Here is a 26207-nt window from a genome sequence, read left to right as displayed (position 1 = left end):
TAATTTAGTGCATTTCTGCAGAATTTGATTATACGGAACTGTCATTAAGAGTCGTGTTTTAAGCTTCATAACGTAATTAAAATAAAGATTTGCTTTGTGGAATCAGGAAAGGAACACGTGTGAACACCTTAACCGCTCCTGCGCTAAATGTCTCGGTTTCGTCAACCCGAACATACATACGATTCCCGTTGTTGATGTGAGATCACAGAGTGATATATTCAAACCCAGAACATAAAAGCCAACACCGAGTCAATGCTTTGCCATGTCATTCACTTGCAAAGTAGACACATCGACATGCAAAGGAACATCCGACGACTACATTAACTTCACCACTGCCCCAAAACATATAATGTATTGATCTTAAGTGATCTCCAGAGAAGAAGGATGGTTTTCCTGGAGCTTCGACCACCTCAGCCTGCAAGATTGTTAAGCAACCATCAAAAACCACTTTGAAATGCATTAAAAATTAAATAAAATGAAATTTTAACGGCACTTTGGCAGCATTCCACGCGAGATTAGTGAAAGAAGAGTGTCTGAAAGCATCACCGAAGTGGGTTGCAGTACTAATGGGACGAATGGTGTCGGCCGTAATATTGGACGGCCATATACGCATGCATCTACCTTATGGAATCTATGCAATTTTGATTGTTTTAGTATGCCTATCCTGACGAACGGAATCTAGAGTGGCACATGTGGAGATGGGAGTAGTACGCTCGGATTGTTGTGTCGAGCTCGAGAGAGAGAGAGAGAAAGGAGAAGTGGATGCATGTACGTCTACCTCTCTTCCTCGTCAGCGCCGGGTGCCGGAGGACTTGTAATTTGGATACGGCACCAGACCCGACTCGATGCGGTGGAGGTCCTCCAAGAGCAGCTCGTAGTGTTTCTTGACCTCTTCGGCGGTCTTCCCCCCGCCTACGGCTCGTGCCACATTCAGCCAGCGATCGGGGGTGTCCTTGTCGTACACCGCGAGAGCCCGCTCGAAGAGCTTGTTCTGCTGCGGAGTCCACGAGGAGGTCGAGCTGCGCGAGAGCGATCCCGAAGCCATGGTGGCGAGGATCAAGAGGTGGTAAGAGGAGAGTCGAGGATGAAACGGGAGGAGGAAGGAGGGAATTGTGGAGGCGATGTTCGCCGGAGGGCTCTTGGCATGAGGAAGCTGTCGCCTGGGTGCTCGCTCTTTATAAGCAGCGGCGGGGAAGTAGTATAGCTAGTTGGAGAATCATAATTGGCGATCGAGAATCCAATGTATTAGACACGTCTGAGAGGAATAAGGTGGAGGTTCAGAGCAGAGGAGAGGAGAAGGAACTTGCTTTGCTGCGGAATGGAATCCTCATCGATTCAGCTTTTAAGCTTGTAGACCCTCTATAATTTCCTGGGTCGATCAATAAAAGACTAATATACTAGGTGATGGTAAGAAAGTAGGACTAAGATGAGGAAGCAGCGATTCCCTGGTCACGTTGACGGTAGGGTGGACCTACAGGAATCCATAACTTGCATGTTTCTATTAATGTCGATCATGATCGCTCCGGTGAGCGAGAGAGATGAGTCTATGCTGAGAGGTATTTCCCTTGCTAAAAGAACAGCAAGCAGCTAGTGAGATAATGGCAGAGCCTACCTGGTTCCTTATCTTCTCCCTCCAGCAGACGATTGGTCAGCGTGAGAGGCCTTTGACATGAAATGCACGTGAAGTGAGGTCGTGGTCAAACCTGTCCTCTTCTTCTTCTTCTTCTTCTTCTTCTTCTTCTTCTTCTTCTTCTTCTTCTTCTTCGGAACAAGCGCGATAGTGACGTTTCGGATGAGTACGTTTTGTAGGTCGATGCATTTGGTGGTATGTATGATGAGCCACGCGTTCATCACCTTCTTTCGAATAGAATAACAACACACGATTCTAGTGCAGCTTTGGCTTTGTATCTTACATGACCTGTGATCAATGAACTCAATGTTAAGACAAGCAAATTAGGCCTAACATCCGACGGGAGTCTTAGCATTACACCAACCAAAGCAACAGCAGCAGCAGCATCGCCTTTAATCGACATGGATTCTAAGCGCCCAGCAAAAAAAGGGAAATAGATATTGGAAGAGATTGCTACCAAGACATGGTCGAAGAGATTGCTACGAACGAGACGGATGCGGTGGAGTGCGACGCAAATAAATCATCGAGAAGCATTATTTGCAGGCGCGCGAGGAGATTGTTGCCAACAACAACACCAACTCCTCTGCCTTTTTCCCAAAAGGTGTGGCAGGTCGGTCGAAAGTACACTCCCCAGCAAACATGAGCAGAGCAGCTTTTCAAGGATTCTGTATCGCCGAGCGGTCGGTCCTGCAAATACCTACTATTTCCTGTGGATGCTGGGGCTGTTCGAGTTGTGGTCCTACGCCACAACTTGGAGGAATCAAAAGTGTGGGCTCGGTTTCCATGTATCTCTGAATGGAATTCCCGGACGCCATCAACTTGCCACCAGATTCAACATGTTCTCCATCTGTAGTGACACGGAAAGAGAAGACGGTTCGAAGAAAGAGGTTATTTTTTGTTGTCTAAACCTTGTAGATCGAGGGGGGAGGACTTCCCCACATGTTCATGTGCAAATTTAGTATCCCGAAACAAATTGCTTGATACAAAGAGAGAGAGAGAGAGAGATATGAGGATCCGATAAAAAAGGTCGATGCGTGAACGAACAGCAGCACTCGGAAAAGGTGAAGAGAAGAGAATCCGGGGGAGAAAGCCAAAAGAAAAAAAAGGTTGCGGTACCCGATAACGGTTGTGTGGTTGGATGAGATGGTCATGCGACCATCGAGAGTAACAGGGGCGAATAGTTAACGGTTGTCGTGTCCTGCAGACGAGCTCCGGAAACCAACCATTCACCGAGAGGCAACTCAACTGGTTCCTCCTCCTCTTTGGGTTGTCGATGAAACTTGGCTTTCGGATGGTCAAAAGTGAAGGGAGGGATGATGCTAAAGATAAGATAGGGAGAATCTAGCGATACAGAATAAAACTTGTGATTTTGAGGCACTGCCACACGTCTGTTCCATAAACAATGTCGCATCTAAGTTTCTATCCAAAATTCGGGTCAAGTAAAAAGAGCGGCATCCGACGAAGAGGCAAACTAAAATCTGGTTTTAATTAGGGGTCACAAATTTGGATAAGAATATTTAGTATTGGATCACAGAATTCCGTTCGTGGCTTAGCAAAGATTAGATTAGCTTCACACCGTGCCAGATATCTCATGTAACTAATGGACTAACATCTAAATTAAGTTTGATTTTTCTACATTTACCAGAACAGGTCACAAAATGATCGAGTCTAGCAGCACCTACACTGTCTTTCTGCAGTCGACCACTCAGTCAATCCTAAATACAAAGCTGTTAAGCATCAAACTCTCATGTAAAGTCATCACATAGGGTAATGATATACCCGTAGGAAGAATAATGAAACCATGCCATTCGCAACATGGCATAGAAGATGCAACAAAAACAGCATATGACTCGAAACATTTTTTTATCCTTCTCTGGATAATATAGCACAATGACAAATACACCCAGTCAAATTTACCAACACAACTCACGTTTATTATTTAAGCATATGCTAGAGGATCAGATTCATTCAGGGAAAAAAAAAAAAAAAAGGAAATTAAAAAATATATATATTGAAAGTTGACCAAGTTGTTTCCCCCAGAATTCACGAGTTGACAAGCAGGAAATAATAGATCATAACTGTAATTGGAATTGATCGAATCCCTCCGGGAGATAACTTTAAGTTTACCTCTTCTTCCACACGTCTGCCGCATGCAAGGTAACTTTTAACTACTAGCATCGAGTGCTTCTCCAGGTGGGCCTCCACTTCCAGAAATGCTCGGCTTTCCTTCCGTTTTGTCATTCATTTTGTAGAAATTGACTATCTTCTGATCCAATTTATAGTAATAAGCCATCTTCTCCAGAGGTTTCAAATCCAAGTCAATAAAATAAGCCTGCAGACAACCATATAAAGTTGTACTTAACTAAATTACTTGGACAATAAATCTAAAGAAACTTCAGTAATTTTAGCCAGATGTCAGAGTTTGTTGATACTTTCATTTTACTAGTTGCTTTCAAAGCAGTAATAAACCTATCATCTTTGGAGTGTCTAGTTAGCTGAGGCACAATGCCACAAATAAAACTTCAAAGCAACACAGACAGTCAAAACTGGTGACAGCTGAACCATGTATTCATGTTAAAACTTAGAATCGACTTATCGCATGAGAGCTGCAGACGAGACATACTTATGTGCAAACTTGATGATGATAACAAGTACAACAACAATAACAACAGCAACAACAAAAAAGATTTGATCAAGTAGAGTGCAGCAAATACGACCAACAATGGTTTGCCAATTTAATCTCATCCTGATCATGTATGTCTCTAGGATTGAAAAATAACCAAGAAACGACAACTCATAAATAAACAAGCAACTACAGTGTTACATACCTTGTAATTATAGCTTTGATTCAATGATTTGAGAGCTACAGAATTACAATCAGACGCATTACGTCCATCTGCTGTGCGGCTAAAGCTGATCATCAGGCTGCAATCCTTTGCGGTAGCAGCTATAAGATATTCCCTAACAATTTTCAGGCTGTCGTCCAATGACAGAGAATGCAACGAGGAATACTGATGCAAAAGCTCTGCATCACTTGAATTTTTGCAGACCGCACAAGGCCGAGAAATAATATTGTAATATACATGAATAGCCCCTTCTATGTCAAGAACATCCAACTGCTGAGTTGCTAAAAGCCTATCTAAAATCCCGGACCCGAAGATTGCCTCTGCTACAAGCTCAAGGAAGCTACCTAACTGTAAGCCACATGCAGAGATCAGATCCGCAATTGCTTCTCCTGATTTATGAGATCGGACATCTGTATTATCCATGCTACCTCCCAATCCTCCAAAAATAAGACAGCCATTCAAAAATATACGGAAATTATTTTGAGGAGATGCAAACAATGCAGTGATGGCCAGATGTATTCTATCTTTTAATCCAGAGAATAGATCAAGCGGATCATACCCACTTATTTGTGATATCTGCAACACACAAATTCTTAATATATAATCTGAAAGACTTGATAAAAACTCATGATGTTGAAGGATAAGGGTCAAGAGAACTGACCCCAAGTGAAAATTAGATTTCAAGAGTAAATAAGCCTATCAAGTATGTACCTCTCCCTGATGAAGTTTTAAGAACTGATGCATTTTAAATCGTGTTACATGCCTCTTAACAGCATTTTTCTCAGCTATGTATTCTGAAGATGGAAGAAACCCACATTTTGGCTGCTCCGTTGAATCATGTAAGCAAGGTTATCAAACAAATGGTCAGAAAAAGAGGCCAAGCATATAGAGCAACTAAGCTAAAAGGGAGAAGAAAGAAAAGTGTCTACTTAGAAATGAAGCACCTTTATTTCTACTGCAATGCAGAAGTCATGTTTCGGAGTACCTGAAATTGTACTTAGAGCGTCATGAAGAATGCTATTTAGTTATTACGAGGTATTAGCAGTTATGTAGCAAGCATTGTAGTAAGTACACTAAACATAGAAACATTGCAAGAAACAAAACAGACATATCATCGCAGGACCCATATGGATAACTTGGAATACAGTCAAAAGCCAGACAATAGAGGAAAGGACAAATTTGGGGAGAGATGTTCAACGAAAATCAAGAAATTGATAGCAATGAATATGCACATATCAAAAGCTAATAAAACTATCAATGAGCAAACATTGTGTGTTCCTTAAAGCCTCCTACAAAACAAGCACTGAATATTTATTTAACTGTGAGTTCTTAACATCGCTTCAAATGGTCAGGAAGACCTTTACCTATTTAGTACTACAATTGGGAGCTAGGGCACACAAAAAAAAGGAAGAAAGCTCAGACACAAGGCACCTCCTAGCTAAATATGGTCAAGTGTATTTTGAATGCATCCCAAAATAAATACTCTAGTATATAAAAGATTTTGGTCAGAAGTGGTTCGAAGTTTGACTTCGTAATTAAACCAACGCTCTATCTTTAATGGTACCAAGTTATCAACAAAGCCTTGTTCTAAAATAGATTCTATTTTCTTTTGACCATCATGTTTATTCCTTGATCAATTAATGTTCTCCAATTCTAACACAAATTGATATTTCACAAAATAAGGTAGGACAGACCAATCTGTAAACAGGGTTTACAAGTGTCTCGTTACCAAGCTATATAATCTTATTTGTGAAAAATGCTGCTATACTCTTCAGAAGTATGACATTTGAGATATGACAAATTTCACACTATTTTGACTGCATGTTACTTATATAGTTTTGACAAGAGGTATTCCTCAATTGCAGGCTTGTATACGAACTGGGTCATGTGAAAAAAAATACTAGATATTTAGATTAGCCCTTACCAATAATGATTGAATGGTCAGAAATAAGAAATGCAGATTCGCAAAGGACATCAATTTTGGAGGCATCAATCCTCCATGGAGGACGTTGACTCTTGATATTCCCCTCGACAGCCTCCAAGAATTCCTTAGAAATATGGACAAGAATCTGCATATTGGAAGAAAATCGAACATCAAAATGTGTTAGAACTTAAGAGACCGTTTGGCAAATCTAAAAACATATCTGGCATTCAAGCTACACTGTTTCAACCAGAACAAAAGAACCGTGTAAGATGATCAATGACATCTTTCAGGTAACATGATGTTGAAAAGCATTTCATGTAATTGCAGAAGTACAAATCATATGACACAGTACATAATGCAATAACACACACATGTTACAACATTAAATGCCAAAATAAAATTACATCACTTTGGTGGGTGTTAAATATTAAATGTGGTGGAAATTGGAAAAGGTCCAGGATGCATTTTTAATCATTGTGTCAAATGGTAGAAAAAAAAAATTACAAACACATCAACCGAAAGAAAAGAAAATGTCAGGACATAAAAAATAACATACCCCAGCGTCTATATGCTTGGAGTCCAATAAATTCCTCATGACATGGTCAATAAAAGCTGTAGCAGCAACATCTTTCGAAGTGGACTCGGCGAGTTCACCAATGTCTTTCCACATTAGTCTTTCATGATCGGATAGGACCAAGCATCCATTTGGAGACGGGCTTCCGCCCTTTGCAACCTTTTGAATCCGTAATACCTTGCCCACCTGCTCCACAGAAACACCCATTTCCAAAATATAACAAGCCATATACATAATTCCAAGAAATGGTAATAATAACTCGAATGATGCGCTTAAACAGTACCAAAAAGAGGGAAGAGCCACAGTAGCCCAGGACAATATTAGCAGCTCCTTCTCCTTTGTAAAACCAATCCTTTGCATCGTCTGCTCTTACCAACATCTTTTGTTCCTATGTGGAAATACGATGTATCCAGACTTAGGACTGCCTCGATATGAGTACTACAACATCCAGTTCTAAAAGGGAAAACTACAAATATAAGGCGCGGCTGCGATTTGCCTGGTGATTCAACAATTGGACCCAGAAAAGAAGATAAATCGAACATTTCTAGAGCCATGAAAGTGAAATTTATACTTTTACCTGCTGAAGATGGCTCATGGTGGGCGAGATCGCAGAGAGAAAGCGGGGTCGCGAGACTCCACAACGGAATAGCAGGTGTTGGGGACCCCGCGGGATGTCCGGCGTGGTGAAGCAGCTACTTCATTCCGGCAAATTCAGCAACGGGAAAACACACACAGACGAGAGAGAGAGAAAGGAGAGCCGGAGGCTCCACCGCCGGGCCGAGGCGCAGAGGAGGAGGGGGGTGGGGGGACACGGGTCCCTCGTTTCTGTTCTCTGAACTGGCTTATTATTATTATTGTTGTTGTTGTTGTTGTTGTTGTTGTTACTACTACAGTTTCTACTTGACAAATTGAGCACGTGCTGAGAGATGATGGAAGCGTGCTTGGAAAGTTGAAACGACATTTGACACGGGGCACTTCGCTTTTGCCGGTTTCATTCGGGAACGACGTGGGCCCCAGCCACCTCATCATCGACCAGGAATCCAATTCGCGTCTTTTTTTGGTCCGGACCAACCCAACCCAACCCATCCCATCTAATTCCCAATACGGTGTTGTAGTAATAGAGCATGCACAACCTGTATCCGGCAAGGCTTGATTTCTATCAGATTAAGTCAAAATCTCACCATCACATGCATTCCGATTCAATGCCCACCGAATGCTTAATTTCTTTGAAACCAAAATTCCCTCATGCAAACATGTATTCAAAACGATCTCCCACGCTGTTTATTATTTATAACGCGAGTTCAGCCGCACAGTAGACAACACTTGCATTTCAGAACTCAGCAAGAACTGCAATGGAAATTGCCCACTCAAACCAACCATACAGGGCAAACATATTAAACAAATAATTCAAAACTGCAGGCCGACGTCGGACAAAACTCAGGATCTGGTAAAATTTTGTTAGAAGAAATATAACTCTGGGTAAAACAAACAAGCTGATTATTGCCATCTGTTTTTCCTTCATTGTTCATGACTGCTTGTGGTATCAACTTCGGAGGGAGTTGGTTTCGATACTGATACTAGAAGATAAGACCACGCGATGGCAGCGCCACCGAGTGTAATGGCAACACCAATTGAGCCCCAAAACCATCTTTGCCTCCTCTTACGCCAGTTGCGTTGTCGTCGTGCCATTTCTGCAACCAATTTGTTGGGAATTGATTCAATAGGAGTCACTTAGTTAACATCAGCAACTCATTAAACCAGTACATCAACAAATATCATGCTGAACCAAACAGCAAAACATGCATTAGAGCAACTAGGTATCCAGGGAAAGGACTGTATCGGATTGTCATTTAGATGTAAAGTGTTTCCTAAAGATAATTTTAGTGGATCCCAGAAAGTCAATTTAATTGGAAGACATTTCTCATATGGTCTAAAATTATTTGTTGTTACCATCCAATTCCAAATGATATCAATCTCAACATCAACACATATCCACTCTAACCCTCACCCCTGTATTAGGCCTCTTGCGTAACCATGCTATACATTAGTATAAAGCCTTAGCTTAGTTAACAAAGACCTAGTAACTAAGTGCAGATAGGATAGGATGAATGATTAAGATCAAATAAACAATTTCATACTTCTTCTTCCTGTAAAACATGAGCAAGAGAGAAGAAACAAAATAGGAGACAAAGTAAACAACTCTCACCAATGGCCTCTTGATTTCTTTGAGACATTTCTTTATTTGCAGCTTCGTAATACTGGAGCCGATCCGATAACCTAGCGATCTCAAAGTTCTTTGATGCAATTTGGGTTTCCATCTCTAGCTGAACCTTGGCACGGGCACAACCCCTCCCTACAGCGTCGGCTACAAAGCGTGCAACAACAACCTGTTGGTACAATTCCTCTGCAGGATGCAAGTTTGCAGGCACATCCACAGCCTCAGGAACGGTTGGAGGAGTTGGAAGCTTCAAGCCAACAAGCGACAGTCGATGACTCAGTCGCTGCCATTGGTTTTGCAGGTTCGCTAGTGCTTCTTCGGCTTGTGTCCGCTTCTCTATCTCCATCAACACATTTAGCCTCATTTCACGCAGTTCATCTTCAACATTTGGATAGGAAGATCGTGCAGAACCATCACTAAGAATATCTACACCATGAAAAGGAAATCATATAAGCCTAGAGTCCTAATCTTTCGGTGGAAATGTACTGCATAGACTTGTCCTGAGATGCTAAATGTACAAAACCAAAACTGTCATTGAGTACGATTATATGAACAGCACTCATAGCATGCTGTACAGCAAAGATATGAAAAACTTTAGTCCAAGTTGCATGAAATTGACATGACATGATGTTTTCAACAGGTCCTAGATCTTGAATCCTATGAAAAGAATTCAAAATGAATTTTTAGAGGGGGCTTTGATGACCATATTGGGAAGGAGATAGATCAATTGATATCATTTAGTGCCATGAGTTCTACTTAATGGCTTTTTAGTTACTGGAATTAGTGGAGCAATCTTCTGCACCTATCGGTGTGGCATAAACCGGTATCTGTTGATCACAATTGTGCCCCTTTCAACAAAAAGGAAAAACCAAAAGGCAACTAGTGTTTCTACATGCTTTTGCGAACAATTTCCAATAGATTTTCCATTTTTATCTCACCTAAATAGGAAGGCCAGTAGCAGTCAATAGGTGTGTTCTTACTCTGATGTAGCCGAAACAAAAATAAGCATAATCTATCAAATAACCTTAGAAGCAAAAGCAAGAAGAGGCATTTCACTTGAGATATCATCAAAATATTGCGATCCACTAAGGTGCTTCAAGAATATATTCCTGTCTAATCATGTTAGTGTGACAGAGCATTCTTTCTTCTAGAATTAGGTTCTCGTGAAAAACTTCTTTTTTATGGTTGTCAAAGTAAGAGAATTTTCTTTTCAATGTTTTCATCAAAAAGCCTAATCTAACAAAAGATTTCCCCTCCCAAACTATACTCAATTTTCCATCTAGGATGAAGCTAGACACAGGTGGAAAGATTCAAATTTTTTTAATACTGCCTCAGGTGAAGTATTCAATAATAAATTTGGTGGAAAGAATAAAAGAGGAGAAAGATCATAGAAAGAAGGAAAGCAGAAGAGAAGTACTATACATTCAAATACAATTAAACTCTCAAATAATCTATTAGAGATTTTTTGTTTTAAAAAAATCACCATAATGATCATAAATTAATTACAACAATAAGCTTGAACGAAATAAGTATTATGCTCAGAAAAACATGAAAGCCTAAGAATAAACGAAAATATGAGAATACTCTTAAGCCATTAAAGAAAACTAACATCTGCATAAGAAATATACCGTCAAAGGCATCATAATACTCTCCCAATGGGGTAATTGGTTTCCACCGACCACAGGTATCATCGGCCTCGGAGTTACTGGCAGTGCTCAGCGAGTCCTGCAGATCAAAGAAGTTCTCTGTGTCGTCATCTCTTTCGGGGTCTTCAGACAGAGGCTTTGCCATTTCCTCGGTTGCGATCACCCCTTTACCCAAATGTTCATCTTGCAGCTCGCCTCCACCAGATTCATCCACAACAGAACCACCCCGGCTACCCTGTCCATGACCAGCTTTCTGCACCTCCTCGTCATGCCCATTTCCATTCATCACTTCAATCTTCTGCTCCTCATCGGGTGGCTTTGGTCCTGTGGAACAAGCTTGGCCCTGCAAGAGGCTCTTGACGAGGCGACGCCCACGTCTCTTATGGTTAATGAGGTATGGCGAGTGTGGAGGAAACCACCAAGGGGCGTCAGGGATCGGGGTGGTCTCCGGGGTGGCATAAAGAGCAGGGCGGATGTTGGGTCGAGGATTGCTCCTGCGGGTCGTTGCTTCTTGTGCCCCCTTCACCATCTTGATCGGCACCGGAGGTGGCTTTGGTGACATAGGCATTCCAGACCCAGGCTCCAAAAGTCTATCCAAGGCGATCGCAGTGAATGTCGGCATGGCTGCGATGAGATACCAACGCACAAATAAGCCTCTCAGCTCATCAAAGGTCACGTCTTTCAGATCATTGGACGTCTACGACACCAAAATTCCATCGTCAAGCAAATTAAAGCTCACCTGCGGACCCTTCGACGCCTCGAACGAAATCAGAGGAGCCCCGCGACGCCCATACTCCCCTGCCTTCCAAGAGTCCCGACACTACGACGCCGATTCAGAATCCCCAAATCGAACCGGAATAAAAAAAAAAAAGGAGGGCTCCAAGTGCTCGGATTGCAAAAACCTAACTTGGGGTGATTTCAAAATAGGCCATCGGATTTGCACCTAGGAAAGCAGGCAGTGACCAGGTTGGAACCGGGGAGATGTTCGATCGGGAGACCAAGCTGGTCTTCCACCCTAAAAATGGACGGCGATGATGATGATGAACCGATACAATGGCAAGGCGGGAGGAATTCCCGGAGATTTTTTCTCCTCCCCACGAGATCTCGCTCGCTTCCGGTGAGGATATGGATACAGGAAAGAGAGGAGACAGGAAAGATTCACGACGGCGATTGAGGAACATAGCTGGTGGGTCACCACCCCCTCGGTGAGACACAGAGTCGTGCAAAGGAGCGGGTAAGAATGCGGGTGGAGTTTTCTGACGTGACGTCCCTTTTTCTCGCTACCATTCCCCAATAACGCAAGTCATCCGAAATGGCTTACTCGTCTCGCTTCCCTCACCTGCACGTGAAGCGGTCAGAGCGTTTGATGTGTTTTTTGTTTGCGTGCTCTACGAACGGCGTCACATCATATAGCGAACAGTCTATGCGACTCATGCAAAGAGTCACAAAGGGCAAACGGTTGGTTGGACCCGAACCACGTAGGCAACTTACGATCGCTGCTAAATTATATGGGCTCAAAATCCAACGCTTTACGACATCTGATGGACGTGATGTGGGAAGCCCAAATCATCAAGTCCCCTGGAGGCCGTCGTCACATCATCCAGGACGAAGAGAAGAACCTTCGTATTGCGATTATAGATGAAGATGATAACTGGTTTGACGAACACAACAATTCTCTAAAGAGTGGATCGATCAGAGTTCTTCCTGCCGTGCTTCGTTAGAAGTCTTCCATGAAGCTATTAAGGTAACGCGGCCACTGGATTGATGGGCGATAGCTCCGGCATCCATCCATCCATCCATCTTCATATTGAATGGCAAAAACGAGATGCTGAAGCCCCAAGTCGACGTCGGAGATGACGCTGCTTGTAGACGACAGCTATTGGTTTTAGTCTGCGTTCTCATACTCTCATTCTTGGTTTGCCAACCACTCACTGTTGACCAGCATTTGGAGGAATCACTCTCTCTTCGCAGGGTAGGTTGCGGTAGGTCAGATATGTTGACCGATCAGGAAGCACGTCTCCACGCGTGGCACGTTTGGATGTGGATACTACCAATTCTCACCATCTCTGATTTTTATGATGGTATAATAACTATACAAGTAAATCTTTTGGAGAATTTGCATCGTTTCTTTCCTTTTTCTTGATCTTACAAAAAGAATAGACAAGTTACATATGCCTTGCAGAACCAACAGCATGGAGATCAAAGAAGAACATCACACACGACTGCGTAATATTTGTGCGCGGTATTATCGCTGAAAAAAAGTAGCTTAATTAGAGTGGTACGCTGCGGAGCACGACAGTCTCGATGCTGAGCCCCGGTCCAAACCCAAAGAGCACCCCCCACTGCAGTCCATCCCCGGTGGTCGTCCGCCCCTCCACCACCGACCGCTTCCTCACCTCATCCATCACGAAATACACGGTGGCGCTCTGCATGTTGCCGTACTCGGCGAATACATGCCGTGCTGTGCTGAGCTTCTCCGGCAGGAGCCCCAGCTTGGACTCGATGGCGTCCATGATGGCCCAATTTCCCGGGTGCGCCACCCAGAACACCTCGTTCCAGTCGGTGATGCCCAAGGGCTTGAATGCGTCCGCGAGGCTGTTCCCGATGTTGTCGGCGATGATCAGGGGCAGCTGGTTGAAGAAGTGGAAGGTCAGGCCGACCTCCCGGAGGTGGCCTCCCACGGCCTTCTCGCTCTCCGGCACCGTTACTTGCGTGGCCGACATTATCTCGTAGATCGGCTTCTCCAGGCCTTGGATCGGATCGGCACCCACGATGACCGCAGCTGCTCCGTCACCGAACCCCGCTTGGCCAGCGAGGGCCTCGAAGTCGTGCTCGTCCGGGCCTCGGAAGCTGAGGACGGTGATCTCGCAGGACACCACGAGCACACGAGCCCCCTTGTTGTTCTCGGCGAGGTCCTTGGCGATGCGGAGCATGGCGGCGCCCATATGGCAGGCCTGGCTGTAGAGCATGATGCGGTTGACGGACAACGGGAGGCCGAGGAGCTTTGCAAGGCGGTAGTCGGCGCCGGGCATGTCGATGCCGCTGATGGAGCAGAAGACCAAGTGGGTGATGTCGGACTTGGAGCGGCCCCACTCCTTGATGGCCTTGGTGGCGGCTTCCTTGGCCAGCTTGGGCACCTCCTCCACCACGATGTCCTGCCGGTCGTCGAAGGATGGCTCCATGTAGGAGCACAGTTTTGGTCTCTCCTTGAGGATCTCCTCGGTGAGATGCAGGTAGCGCCGTTTGACCATCGTCTTCTCGCCTACATGCACCGAAAAAAAGGCAGATCAGAAAGGCGAGTTGGTTTTCGTTTCTGTTCTTCTTCCTCTTAACAGCTTGTCTTAGTGAAGCTCGCTCGCTCGTAGATGTATGCCATTTTCTTTGTCGGAAGATGGATATGCTTGACGAAAGCAAAAGCTATAACAAGGTCTTACACATGCGCCGAAACTTGTGCTTGAGATCCTGCTTGTGCTCAGAGTTGGTGACGCGGAAGTAGTAGTCGGGATAGGTGCTCTGTTCGTAGAGGTTGGGAGGGTTGGCGGTGCCGATGGCCATGATGGTGGCCGGACCCTGAGCCCTCTGTGTCTTGCGCAGAGCGTGGAGGCTGGCCATTAGTGTGGCAAAAAGCAAGCAAGGAAGCAGCGGCAGGTATACGATCACTGGGAATTGGATGAGGAGTGGATGTCATTCAAACTTCGGCCACATATTTATAAACACAGAGCTCCGCCTCTCTACCACCCACTCCTCACCTCCTCCACCCTCTCATTTTTCAGGTGCTCAAAATAATAATCAGTTGATTTAATGTGGTTGCTCGAAGTCTTGCATCAGGAGAATCCAATAATAATAATAATAATAATAATAATAATAATAATAATAATAATAATAGTGTCTTCAGAGTCAGCATAGTTGTTTCCCATTCAGTGTTGAACCAAACTTGCTTCTCTCGGTCTCTGTTTCCTAATATTTAAAATCAGACTTCGTCTGAAGAAGCAAGGATTTTTCTCCACCCACCACCGATGGTGACCCAATGCCGAATAAGTCCGAATCCATTAATTAAGCTTGCATGATTTTGCCACCGGTGCAGTCAATCTCATTTATTAACAGATGAGACGGAAGTATGACACCCTCCCTAAGTTGATTCATGCGTTGGAGGAGCAAGTGATGTGCAAACCACATGAGCACGAGAAGGAGAACCATGCAGGAAGGGAAACCAGCAGAGATCGCTAGCATTTCCGATTTGAACTCTGCCGTTTGTTTCCCCTTTACTTGCCTTGTCCATCGATCTTAGTTCATCCGCATAAGCAAGCCATTTCTGATAAGATAAGAGAGCGGAAATGCATTCATACATAAACATATTTTTTCCCCCTTCTTTATTGATGAGTTCCTCGTGCCACCCTGGCTTCTTGATACAGACAATGGTCGCAAAGTCCTCACCAACCACTCCTACTTCCTGTATTCCCACGCTGAGCAGTACATGTTTGACCCTGTCATGACTAAGACGGCAGAACAACGCACGAATAAAAGCCAGTTGAATCCTCCAAAGAAAAGGAAATAGAAACCAACACGATCCACAGATGATTTTATCGGAGGGAAGATGTCACAGATGACGTCCCGCAGCACGTCCCCTTCCAGCATAGCACAAAAATGACTGCCGTGCCGTCAAGTGACCGTGACATGAAGTCTCTCTCGTCGTTCACGCCAGAGAAAAACCGGTGGTGTACGCAGAGTCGGAGATAGTCTGAGAACCGCAGCGGACACGCGTCGAGTAGACAGACTGGTAAAGGCGTGCGGAGAGTGTGGATAATTATCGTCGCACATTGAAATAAAGAAAATGAAAATGCAGTGGGGGTTAAGGACGTGAACATGATACGATGCCGTCGTAAGGTGTGGGCTATTATTTTATGGTGGTGTCTCGATCGACGAGTCATCCATCGAAAGGTAGGTTTGTGCTATTCCGATGGCCAATACGAACCATTGATTCGGATCGACTTGTTTATTGCATCATATCCAACCACCAACTTGCTTCGGGCAGATTCACCGAACCCCACCTAAAACCCTCCAACCATAAAACTACGAATGGCTTGGTTACAACGAATCACGTAACGATGACGTAACGATGACGTACCCAAGTTGGTGCATCAATAAAAAAAAAACCAATTTTGAGTGACCGATCACAGTTTTCCTCATCAAACCCATAGTTGAAGAAGAAGAAGAACAAAATTGGTATCGTTTCTTTAATGGGATCGTCACATATCTCGTTACCTCTGTTTGGATGATTGTCAACTACAACAACACTAAATAAGTTTAGAGAGCTCCAATGGATGATATGTAGAAATTAACTCTTCTTCCGGGAAGAGGTAGAAATAATTAATAATTGGAACCGGGAAGAGCTGATTCATCGTTGTCTCCCAACACCTTTGCAGCGAAAGGCTGCAAGCGTCAAAGCCAATAATATATGTATACATTGTAATACTTATTAACGAAGCAAAAATTGATGGACTCCCAAGGTTCTCGGTCGTTGGGAGGAGGAAGAAGCAGGGAACGAATGGGTCTGAGTTCGCTTGTACATCCATTCCCAGCTATCCTCCGTCACCTCGCCACCGAGAGATCGGACGACGGCGCCGCCACTGCAGCAACCCACCTTGCAACAGTCTTCCAGACGAAGACCCTTCGCCAGCCCATACAAGAATGAATCCCCTGGCAAACAGATCCCCCGGCTCCCGTGGCATTCACCGCACGCGTCTCTCCTCTGGCTGCCACCCTCACCACCTACGACGACAACGACAACCAGCGACACCGTTCATCCGCGCAAACCATTCCGACCTGAATAGGATATGATGCTCCATGACATCGACGGAGTTGGCAAACGATACCAACCTCGTTCCCGTGTTTTGTCATGCATCCTCTGGAACCAAGTGTTTACAGTGTTTGGCCAAGAAACATAGCGCAGCCTCCGGATGATCCTCTTCAGCGTCTCTGTCGGACAAAAACAAATGATGAATTCGTATGAACTCAACGGTCTGTTCATTTTTAAGCATATGCTTTTAGCTATTCAACTATCATCTTTGAGCTCGCAAGTAGCATTCACTTTGTAAGCTCTTTAGCTTCATCTCAATTGGCAAAACAGAGATTATGTTCGGAAAAATTATTATAGCTAAATATTTTTTTTTCCTCTTTATATATCAAAATAAGTTTTTCATCAAAATATTAATTTATTATCAAAAATAAATATTAATAAATCAATCATAAAATGAGACATCAAATTTTTACATGTAAAACTCAATCCTAAAAAAATTATGGGAACGTAGTCTACTTCCAACCTTCACTATCACAAATAATGATAATAGATTTACAATAAATCTTATCCAAAATAACTAGATGATCATAAAAACATCAAGAACACATATTTTGACTCAACAATAATATATCATCATCACCAATGAATTTTATTAAAAGAAATATTTATATCTCATCAAATGAATATATCAAAAAAAGTATCTCTAAGGGGATAAATCGTAGATCAACACCGTTAAGATTGTAAAGCTTATTACAATGATTCTCTATATAAAATTTAAGTTAAAACTAACGAAGTTTAATCGATTGATCGTATAATAAAAGTCTCGTAACCCTAATATTCTCTCTCTCTCTCTCTCTCTCTCTCACTCTCTCTCAAGTATCCACTTCCCTTTTTTTAAAAAAATAACTGATTAGATTTGGGCTTAATGGCTCTATTGTCTTTTCTAATCCAACATATAGGTTGAACCTAACAATTCTCTCTCTCCAGCTCATATAGTGGGTTGTACTATGCATGCTCCTCGCCTATATGCTTCAAGTTTCTCCTTAGACAAAGACTTCATAAACATATCTTATACATTCTCATTGATATGCACTTTTTCTAATTACAATTCTTTCATCTCAAGGACATCACGACTCTAGTGATATCTTACTTCAATATACTTGGATCTAGAATGGTATATTGAATTCTTGGAGAGGTGAATGACACTCTGACTGTTACAGTAAATGGTATATTTCTCCTATTTCAACCCTAATTCCTGTAGAAACTTTTTATCTATAAAGTTTCCTTATAGGCTTTAATAATTATTATGTATTCTCTTTTTATGGTTGATAGAGCAATATAATTCTATAACTTTGACTGTCAATAGATTGCTCCCCCTGCAAACATCATTAAGAACCCCAAAGTGAACTTCCTGGAATCAATATCACCTACTATGTCTGTATTTGTGTATTTGTGTAACCTCTAGCACAGGTTCACCACTCCCAAAACATAAATATAACCTATAAATACCATTTAGATATCTTAATATACATTTCACTACTGTCCAATGTTGTTTACCAGGATCAGAGAGAAATCAACCGAAAACTCCAATTACACAAGCTATATCTAGCCTAGTACAAACCATAATATACATCAAACTGCCTACCACAAATGAGTAAGGCACTCTAGGTAGTTATTCTTTTTCTTTCTCATGAGTAAGACATTGTTTTGAACTAAGCTTGAAGTAACCTATAAGTGGAGAACAAACTACTTTGGCTTTATTCATATTGAATCTTTAAAAAACCTTTTCAATATAGGTCCTCCTGAGATAGCCAAATCTTCCTATTCTTCCTATCACGAAGAATATTTATTTTAGGTATTTATTTTTGTCGATTCTAAGTCTTTTATGGCAAACGACTTACTTAACTCTCTTTTAAACTTATCAATTTTACTAGTATCACTAACAACCAGCATATCATTAACATATAACAGAATAATAATAAAATCATCATTTGAAAACTTCTTTCTAAACATACAATGATCAGATGTAGTTTTATTATACCCTTGGCTCATCATAAAAAAATCGAATTTCTTATATCACTATGTGGATACTTAGTTTGAATCCATATAAGCTTTTTTAAGCTTGCATACTATTTTTTTTTTTCTCTTGACTCTAAAACCTTTTGGTTACTCCATGTAAATTTCTTTTTCAAAGTCACTATGAAGAAATATAATTTTTACATCAAGTTACTCAATTTCTAAGTCCAAGCAAGTAGCGAAACTAAGAATAACTCGAATAGAAGATATTTTCACCGCAAGAGAAAATATTTATGTAAAGTCAATACATTTCTTATAACTGAATCCTTTTACAACTAGTCATGCATTATATTTTTATTATGAGCTATTATTTTCAGTTTTCAATTTATAAATTTATTTATTTTTAAGATTTTTTTCTCTTTAAGTAATTTTATAATCTTTCTTACATGGTTTTAACCTACTCATTCTTGTGCTAATATAGAATAGCTTCTTGATAAGTTTTTGGCTCTCCCCTGTCAATAAACATAATATACTCATGGAAGATATCTCGTAGATGATTGTCATTCTTTTGTAGATCTTTTTAATAGAATCTCAACTGGTGGAGGAGGTTTTTGTTCAAATTGTTCAATTAGTTCAACATTATCAATTATATAAGTATCATCACTGACATTCTCACCATAATTTTCTTTTTCATCTCCCCCATGAACATTATGAGCTATAGGCGGAGGAATTGGACTCGTACTCCAAATGATATAAACAAAGGTTTTTGACTTCTCTACATTATCAATATCATCAAACAAATGGTCTTCAAGAAATACATCTCTACTTATAATAATCTTCTTACTCACTGGATCCTATGATCTGTACCCAAACTCTTCCTAACTATACCCCAAGAAAATATATTCTCAAACTCTTCATAATTATATCTTCAACACTGACATGAAACTCTTTGAACAAATCAAATACCTGGTTTTTAAATTTTAAAGCAAAAGCCTAATTTTTTTTTTATAATAGTCATCAATGAAAATAACAAAAATAAAGAGTTCATCCAAGAGTTGTTGTTTGCATAGTACAAACATCAGTGTGAACCAAATCAATAACATTTGATATTCTAGATAACGGATAAGTATGAAATGTAACTCTATGTGTTTTTCCAACTAAGTAATGATTACAAGATTTAAGATATGTACCTTGCAACTCCGATAAGAACTGCTTTATAGCAAGAATTTAAAATCCTTTCTCATTGATATGATCAAGCCTCTTATTCACCATTTTGAATTGTATTAATCTTTTCTTAGTGTAGTTTAGCTTCCATGGCAAAGAAAAATTTTAGCTTCTTTCCTCTTACAATAACTAGAGAACTTTTGATAAGGTTCGATTTGCTTTCATTAAAATAATGTATAAATCCCTCATCATCAAGTTTACCTGTATATATCAAAATAAGACCAACATTTGGAACATGTATAATGTATTTGAGTATCAATTTACTCTTAGTATTGGTCTCCAAGTAAATACCTCCAATACCCACAATATTAGATGTACCACTATTTCCATTTTAACATTATCAAAATCACTACTAATGTAAAATCTAAATAAATCACCATGAAAAGTAAGCATTAGAGTCAATTACCTAGTTACTATTATGAGCTGCAAGATTAACACATCCGTTATCATAAATAATAATAATATCACATTTAGCAGCAATTGTATTGGTCTATTTCTCATTTTTCTTCCTTTTATTCCGTTCTCGCTTTCAAAACCTATACTCTTTATTTATGTGACCTGCCATGTTGTAGTGAAAACACTTGATATCTTTTCTAAGCTTGAATCTTCCTCTATAACCACATGGAATTCTATCATAACTTCTTCCACGTCTTTTTTGTTTTTCAATAACAAGTGCACTAAAAGAAGATTCTCCTTGTTATTTACTTCTGGTATATTCTTTTAGCAAATTGTTTTTAACAATATCTATAGTTAGAGTCCCCTAGCGTGGAGTTAGAAATTATCACCACATATGTTTCCCAACTTTTCAATAAAGAGTTATGAAATAACAATCCTTGCATCTCATCATCTATATTCATTTTCATAACAACCAACTTATTTGTTAGACTCTAAAGTAAGCTTATGTGCTCCATAATGTTACTATCATTTTTATACTTTAAACTGAAAAGCCTTATGAGAAGAGAAATTATATTTCTCATTGTCTTTTTTACAAAGAGATTTTATAACATTTGCTAAACATTATCGACTCTGGTTTCATCAAAAATATGCTCATGCAAATTTACATTTATCTATCTTCTAATATAGGCAATAACTTTTCTATGTTAAACATCTCATTCCTCATCTTTCATAGTAGAAGATTTTTTTTAATTTTAATGAGCACCTACAAATTTTTGTAATAGAGCAAATCTTCCCTCTATCAATAGTTCTCAACCAAACACACATGTCCGCATGATATATATATATATATATATATCATGAGATTAGCAGAGGAAACAAAAAGGGCTATGCCATTGCTCTTGGCTCCAAACCAGGACGGGAAAATAATCAGTACCTTAAAAGCCTCGGTCTTCAGTTCAGTTCATCAGCCTGATAGACGCTCCGCTAAGTCAATCGTAAGTTCATGAACTCAATCGTAAGTTCATGAACTCATCTATCTTCAAAGACTCCATTCGTCTCCTTCGTACCGGAAACATAACCGCAGTCGACAGACACGGCCGCATGGTTCTGTTGCCACCCGCATCTACCAAACATGCACACTGCAACCCAGGCGAGCAAGTTTCAGGACGACCTATCGGTGCCAAGAGGAAATTTGCAGCTAATTCACCTGTCCGGTAGATCCTTTCTTCCTTCTCATTCTGGAAATATCTACGTCACTGTTGCTCATGTTTTCGATGAAGAGACGGGCTCGTTTATCATCTCCACAAGCACCGATTCTTCCACCGGAGATTCCAAAGCCCGCAGCCATGCCGCGAACAGTTTTGGCGCACACTACCTCCAGCTATGATTCTTATGGGACAGTCGCCCTTTTCGAGTCATTTGAAGGAAAGCCAGATGAGAACACAGTCGACCTTCTCTAGTGTGTTCCAGATGAGGCCGGCATCCATATCCGTCGATGTCGGCCCACTGGGCCGATTTCTTTCTTCCTCCGTAAAAGCCCCCGGAAGAATCCCAATGTTTCTTGCCCGTTTGCCCTCCATCCGTTTGATCGGTCAGGGTAACTGCGGATATCCCAATCGCCTTCTCCTTCTCCGCGCAGCCCTAACGCCGGTTCTCCCGTGGATCGACTCTGGCTTGGGTTCCTTCCTGGTCGGAGCCGGAATTTAGTGTTTGTTTCGGAACGATCGCTTGCTTCGTCTCGAATCGCCTTCACCTCTCGAGTGGAAAGAGGGAAAACCTGATCTCGGAGGTGATTTCCTGCCGCTTTTGCCGGTTGATCTCTTTTTCTTGGTTTTGCACTCTCAATCTTCTTGTTAGCCGACCTAATTACAATTGCACATCCTACCTAAAGAAACCCACGAAATCTCAGATTGCTTGATATCTAGTTAGGGAGGAGTTGTTTGAATGGAGGGCGATGACGCAGCTGCTTCGCATCCGCTGTCGAAATGGAGAAGCGATTTCTCCAGAGCCTTCCGTTACTACCTGGATAGATCGACGCCTCACACGACCGGAAGATGGCTCGGGACCGCTGTGGTCGCGGTGATCTACGTCCTGCGTGTTTATTTTGTCCATGGGTTTTATATCGTCAGCTACGGCTTAGGGATCTATCTTCTGAATATCTTGATTGGATTCTTGTCGCCACTCGTGGATCCAGAGCTCGAAGTTTCTGATGAGCCTGCCCTGCCCACCAGGGGCTCCGATGAATTCAAACCCTTTGTTCGCCGTCTCCCCGAATTCAAGTTCTGGTAAAGTCTAGCCTTCTTTTTCTTCCTCATTGATGTGTAGTCATTAATTAGTCTTCGCTTCGATTATTTTACTCCACTGACTGCATCTCTCTATTCATTTGAAACCTTCACTATAGTTTTTACTGTTTCATGATTTTCTCTCAACTCCATTTCCAATTTACGGTGAATATGCTTTAATTTTGCTCTTTGTTGCTATTATATATTAGATGCTATTACTGTCAATTGCATCTTCTAAAAGCTCACGGAATAGTGAAACCATCATGCCTATCATGGTCAGATTGATTGTAGCTATTGTTGTCCACCATAGCTATATACCAAATCCAAGATTACTTTGATTTGTGAATCTTTAGGTGCTAATAGGCATTTTCTAATCTGACCAAGGACAAGTGTATATTATAATCTTTGCAGTGGTCTTGGGTGGCACGTGTTAGTATGTTGTTCATACTAATCTGGCTGGTTGCTGAATCTGGTATCGGACATAGATATAAATTTTTTATGTGAATCGCATAAGATTAAAAACTTTCCTTTGGAGAATTGTTGAAGAGAAGTTGTTGCAAGAGTGCGCCACCACAAAGTCACAAAGTTACAAGACACAATGATTTGTGGTGCTTATGTGCTCCGTGTCATGGTAGTCAAATGATTTCCTAAGGAAGCTAAATGTGCTTGTTGTGGGTGGAAAAATGAATTTTATTGTAACTCTAGATTAGTATCTCTGAAGCACAGGGTCTAACAATCACATGATTCTTGTTCGTGCTTTCTTTTGCATAACAGAATTTTGAAATTAGTTAAATAATGTATTAATAGTTTATCCCATGGTTTCAAAGATTAACTAATTGCAATGTAGTTTGACATGTGATCCCAAGAATTTCCACCCAGCCCCAACTTATTCTTCTGAATCCAGCTAATAGTTATTGGTCTCAATCGATTTCTATGTATCCAGACTTCCAACATAGCTTGGCTGATCCTGCTGGTCCTAAGCCAACTCCAACTGTTTCTGATCCAACAACTTGATTTGGTTCATTTACTCTGGTTCTAACTAATTGCAATGTAGTTTGACATGCGATCGCAAGAATTTCCGCCCAGCCCCAACTTATTCTTCTGAATCCAGCTAATAGTTATTGGTCTCAATCGATTTCTATGTATCCAGACTTCCAACATAGCTTGGCTGATCCTGCTGGTCCTAAGCCAACTCCAACTGTTTCTGATCCAACAACTTGATTTGGTTCATTTACTCTGGTTCTAACTAATTGCAATGTAGTTTGACATGCGATCGCAAGAATTTCCGCCCAGCCCCAACTTATTCTTCTGAATCCAGCTAATAGTAATGCGTCTGAATCAATTTCTATGTATTCAGACTTCCAACATATCTTGGCTAATCCTGCTGATCCTAAGCCAACTCCCAACTGTTTCTGATCCGACAACTTGATTCGGTTCATTTACTCTGGTTCTAACCTCTAGGTTCAGTGCTAATATTAAAACTTCATCCTTGCTGTTGGAACGTTGGCTTGTTGAGCACTATTAGATTACTTTAGCAGAGTATGTACTTTTGCCACCAAAAGTTTCTGAACGTTGTGGGGGTAGAAATGTTTTACTTTATTATATTATATGTTTAACATTGTTTATATTGACACAAAGTATCTATGAATATAAAGTGGAATGTCTGGAAATTGCTTGATTTAGCTTTTAGTTCTTCAAACCCGTGCATGTTGAAGCCAAAAACGTGAATGCTACTCATACGGGAAGCTATGCTTAGTTATTTGTTTTGGCAAGGAATTTTAAATTATTTTGTCTAGTTTGCTTGTGTGCAAGATAAAATGGTGATGCATGCATGTGTCGACATGCAACCATAGGGTAGTGACAAAAGAATGATCGGTTGTTGCTGCTGTCAATTAGATATTATTATTATTTAACCTTGAACTCTCGGTGATTCTGAACTGGTTGATCTTTTCTATTTTTCCTTCTCTTTTGTTTGTTAAGTTGTCTAGGATTTCTTGAGTTTGAGAACCTAATTCCTTCATATTACATGTTTTTTTTTTTTTTTTTCAGGTATTCCATAACGAAAGCTTTCTGTGTTGCATTTGTGATGACTTTCTTTTCCATGTTTGATGTTCCTGTCTTTTGGCCAATACTACTGTGCTACTGGATTGTTCTTTTCTTCCTGACAATGAAGCGCCAAATTGTACACATGATCAAGTACAAGTATGTGCCTTTCAATATAGGGAAGAAGGTGAGTACCATAATTACTTCATGCTGTATCGCTTGGCTATCCTTTTGGTAGTTTGGATGGTACTTCATTATGAAATTTGAATGATTGGGTGTCAAAACACACAAAGGCCACCCAGCTCTAAAACATCTGGTGCCATGTCATGGAAGTACTAATAAACATTTGGCTACCGATGTAGGGTGAAAAACACTTTTGTGTTTTGTCGGAGGGCCATTTGGATGCATCCCTTTTATGCAATCTGCTATGGCTTTAAATGTTGTGAAGTTGTGTTATTTGAGACGCATGTTTCTGTCTATGTTCATGTTCTTTTGTGAACATCTTATTTCTGTCAAATTTTCAATTAAATTTGGTGTCATCGGTTGTGAATCAGAGATATGGAGCTAAAAAGAGTCCTGGAAGCAGCAGCAGCATATCAAAGGATTGATCACTGGTGTGGGTTAAGGAGGGCATTCAGATATTGCCATTATCGCTCGCTCGGAATTACTACTGTATTTGCTAGGAACAGTTATTTGTGTGTGAATACATTTTTTTTTTTTTTTCTCTTCCACTTTAATAGGTTGGTACTGTTGTTACCTCCTTGTTCATTAGTTGCCTCCTTGCTGTTCTGGCTTTGGCTTTCTTCCTTTTTTTTTTTGTGTACAAATCTCTTCAGCCAACACTCAAATAAAGACGTATTTGTTTACCTACATTGCTTTTTGGTTTTCAAGGTGGAATTGATTGTCGTGCAACTAAACTTGGTTAGCAAGACGCACACAGATCCTTGCTTGCTGAATGTCTCAATCTGAGAAACTTCATGTTGTTCTTAGGACACAACAAAGACCAGGGACCAACTCCAAGGATTGGCCAACTATTAGTTAACAGGAACATGGTTGTGGGCTCCACAAAGGAGGTGCGAGATGCCAGGCTTTTTGTTTTGAACCGGTGGATGTGGCTGGCTTCTTCCCCGGTTGATCTTAATAGGATAAAGGGCATGGGATGGGCCTCTCCTGTATGCGTCATGTGTTATCCCCACATGAATGAATCATGATGGTTGGGACTTCTTGACATCCATGGAATAGCTTGATCAGCTAGCTATCTATTCCTATTCCTTCCATGATAGGAGCAGCTGTAACACAATTTGTTTGGTATTCGAAGGGATTATTATTTTTTTATGCACAAATTAAAAAAGAGAAAAACGGGTGGATGTTCCATCATCATCATCTTTACGCCCGATATCTGTAGATTCGCGCTAAGTTTCCATTTCCATGGATTGATTGTTGTATGTATATACATACAAATTAGTTACCTCGATTTTATTTTAGCAAAATAACATAACATTTATATTTCTAAACGGTGTCATTATAAACGAAGATTAACTAACTACAGGGCGTGTTTGCAAGTTTCTAATTTAGATGATAACCAACCAAATCTTGAATTCAAGGGAAGTG

The 26207-nt window shown here is 41.1% G+C and overlaps 5 protein-coding genes and 1 long non-coding RNA gene across 13 annotated transcripts; 1 reads left to right on the top strand and 5 right to left on the bottom strand.

Annotated features, from left to right (window-relative positions):
* Positions 1-232: 232 nt before the first annotated feature.
* On the bottom strand, positions 233-2926 carry LOC135606314 (protein RADIALIS-like 3). Of its 4 annotated transcripts, none has more exons than XR_010484764.1 (3): positions 2747-2926; positions 1613-2477; positions 233-415 (listed from the first exon to the last, which is right to left on the bottom strand). XR_010484764.1 is itself a non-coding variant. In XM_065097367.1 (2 exons), exon 1 carries the CDS (start codon positions 1043-1045, stop codon positions 791-793), a length of 255 nt encoding a protein of 84 aa, XP_064953439.1. In that variant the 5' UTR covers positions 1046-1605; the 3' UTR covers positions 233-415; positions 779-790. The 4 variants fall into 4 exon arrangements, 1 of the variants encoding a protein (XP_064953439.1); XR_010484766.1 differs by lacking the exon at positions 2747-2926 and having other exon boundaries at positions 1613-1918; positions 1995-2737; XR_010484765.1 differs by lacking the exon at positions 2747-2926 and having other exon boundaries at positions 1613-1918; positions 2088-2737.
* A 548-nt stretch (positions 2927-3474) lies between these two features.
* Positions 3475-7817, bottom strand: LOC103976631 (inositol-pentakisphosphate 2-kinase IPK1). 3 transcript variants are annotated; one of them, XM_009391905.3, is made up of 8 exons: positions 7552-7817; positions 7258-7427; positions 6957-7160; positions 6401-6545; positions 5421-5461; positions 5188-5298; positions 4459-5052; positions 3475-3962 (listed from the first exon to the last, which is right to left on the bottom strand). In XM_009391905.3, exons 2-8 carry the CDS (start codon positions 7351-7353, stop codon positions 3795-3797), a joined length of 1359 nt encoding a protein of 452 aa, XP_009390180.2. In that variant the 5' UTR covers positions 7354-7427; positions 7552-7817; the 3' UTR covers positions 3475-3794. The 3 variants fall into 3 exon arrangements, with proteins under 3 accessions (XP_009390180.2, XP_009390179.2, XP_018674902.2); XM_009391904.3 differs by having other exon boundaries at positions 7258-7362; XM_018819357.2 differs by having other exon boundaries at positions 7258-7353.
* A 413-nt stretch (positions 7818-8230) lies between these two features.
* On the bottom strand, positions 8231-12192 carry LOC135606313 (uncharacterized). Its single transcript, XM_065097365.1, has 4 exons — positions 11578-12192; positions 10821-11462; positions 9181-9618; positions 8231-8665 (listed from the first exon to the last, which is right to left on the bottom strand). The coding sequence occupies exons 2-4, from the start codon at positions 11458-11460 to the stop codon at positions 8493-8495; spliced, it is 1251 nt and encodes a 416-aa protein (XP_064953437.1). The 5' UTR covers positions 11461-11462; positions 11578-12192; the 3' UTR covers positions 8231-8492.
* A 751-nt stretch (positions 12193-12943) lies between these two features.
* LOC103976634 (curcumin synthase 2) lies at positions 12944-14539 on the bottom strand. The gene is made up of 2 exons (XM_009391907.3): positions 14273-14539; positions 12944-14100 (listed from the first exon to the last, which is right to left on the bottom strand). The coding sequence occupies exons 1-2, from the start codon at positions 14448-14450 to the stop codon at positions 13109-13111; spliced, it is 1170 nt and encodes a 389-aa protein (XP_009390182.2). The 5' UTR covers positions 14451-14539; the 3' UTR covers positions 12944-13108.
* Positions 14540-16194: 1655 nt separating this feature from the next.
* LOC135606312 (uncharacterized) lies at positions 16195-21652 on the bottom strand. Its single transcript, XR_010484763.1, has 3 exons — positions 21479-21652; positions 21206-21410; positions 16195-16814 (listed from the first exon to the last, which is right to left on the bottom strand). It is a non-coding gene; the product is annotated as an uncharacterized LOC135606312 (long non-coding RNA).
* Positions 21653-21828: 176 nt separating this feature from the next.
* On the top strand, positions 21829-25466 carry LOC135606311 (protein RER1B-like). Of its 3 annotated transcripts, none has more exons than XM_065097364.1 (4): positions 21829-22060; positions 22201-22556; positions 24603-24783; positions 25151-25466. In XM_065097364.1, the coding sequence occupies exons 2-4, from the start codon at positions 22216-22218 to the stop codon at positions 25202-25204; spliced, it is 576 nt and encodes a 191-aa protein (XP_064953436.1). In that variant the 5' UTR covers positions 21829-22060; positions 22201-22215; the 3' UTR covers positions 25205-25466. The 3 variants fall into 3 exon arrangements, with proteins under 3 accessions (XP_064953436.1, XP_064953433.1, XP_064953435.1); XM_065097361.1 differs by having other exon boundaries at positions 22197-22556; XM_065097363.1 differs by having other exon boundaries at positions 22181-22556.
* Positions 25467-26207: the final 741 nt, after the last annotated feature.

Source organism: Musa acuminata, chromosome BXJ2-2, assembly GCF_036884655.1.
Source record: "Musa acuminata AAA Group cultivar baxijiao chromosome BXJ2-2, Cavendish_Baxijiao_AAA, whole genome shotgun sequence".
In the NCBI taxonomy this organism is placed as follows: domain Eukaryota; kingdom Viridiplantae; phylum Streptophyta; class Magnoliopsida; order Zingiberales; family Musaceae; genus Musa; species Musa acuminata.
Note: the sequence above shows the minus strand (reverse complement) of the source record. Positions and strands in the feature narration are given on the sequence as shown.

What these genes read in the sequence shown, in the direction of transcription:
- LOC135606314 (XM_065097367.1), bottom strand. Translation starts at nt 1,045, where the DNA reads ATGGCTTCGGGATCGCTCTCGCGCAGCTCGACCTCCTCGTGGACTCCG.
- LOC103976631 (XM_009391904.3), bottom strand. An exon ending in TGACCATTCAATCATTATTG is followed by an intron (nt 5,462 to 6,400) that starts GTAAGGGCTAAT and finishes GTACAATTTCAG; the next exon opens with GTACTCCGAAACATGACTTC. An exon ending in GCATTGCAGTAGAAATAAAG is followed by an intron (nt 5,299 to 5,420) that starts GTGCTTCATTTC and finishes TCAACGGAGCAG; the next exon opens with CCAAAATGTGGGTTTCTTCC.
- LOC135606313 (XM_065097365.1), bottom strand. Translation starts at nt 11,460, where the DNA reads ATGCCGACATTCACTGCGATCGCCTTGGATAGACTTTTGGAGCCTGGG. An exon ending in GTATTATGATGCCTTTGACG is followed by an intron (nt 9,619 to 10,820) that starts GTATATTTCTTA and finishes TTCATGGTGTAG; the next exon opens with ATATTCTTAGTGATGGTTCT. An exon ending in AAGAAATCAAGAGGCCATTG is followed by an intron (nt 8,666 to 9,180) that starts GTGAGAGTTGTT and finishes AATTGGTTGCAG; the next exon opens with AAATGGCACGACGACAACGC.
- LOC103976634 (XM_009391907.3), bottom strand. Translation starts at nt 14,450, where the DNA reads ATGGCCAGCCTCCACGCTCTGCGCAAGACACAGAGGGCTCAGGGTCCG. An exon ending in GCACAAGTTTCGGCGCATGT is followed by an intron (nt 14,101 to 14,272) that starts GTAAGACCTTGT and finishes CGGTGCATGTAG; the next exon opens with GCGAGAAGACGATGGTCAAA.
- LOC135606311 (XM_065097364.1), top strand. Translation starts at nt 22,216, where the DNA reads ATGGAGGGCGATGACGCAGCTGCTTCGCATCCGCTGTCGAAATGGAGA. An exon ending in CTCCCCGAATTCAAGTTCTG is followed by an intron (nt 22,557 to 24,602) that starts GTAAAGTCTAGC and finishes TTTTTTTTTCAG; the next exon opens with GTATTCCATAACGAAAGCTT. An exon ending in CTTTCAATATAGGGAAGAAG is followed by an intron (nt 24,784 to 25,150) that starts GTGAGTACCATA and finishes GTTGTGAATCAG; the next exon opens with AGATATGGAGCTAAAAAGAG.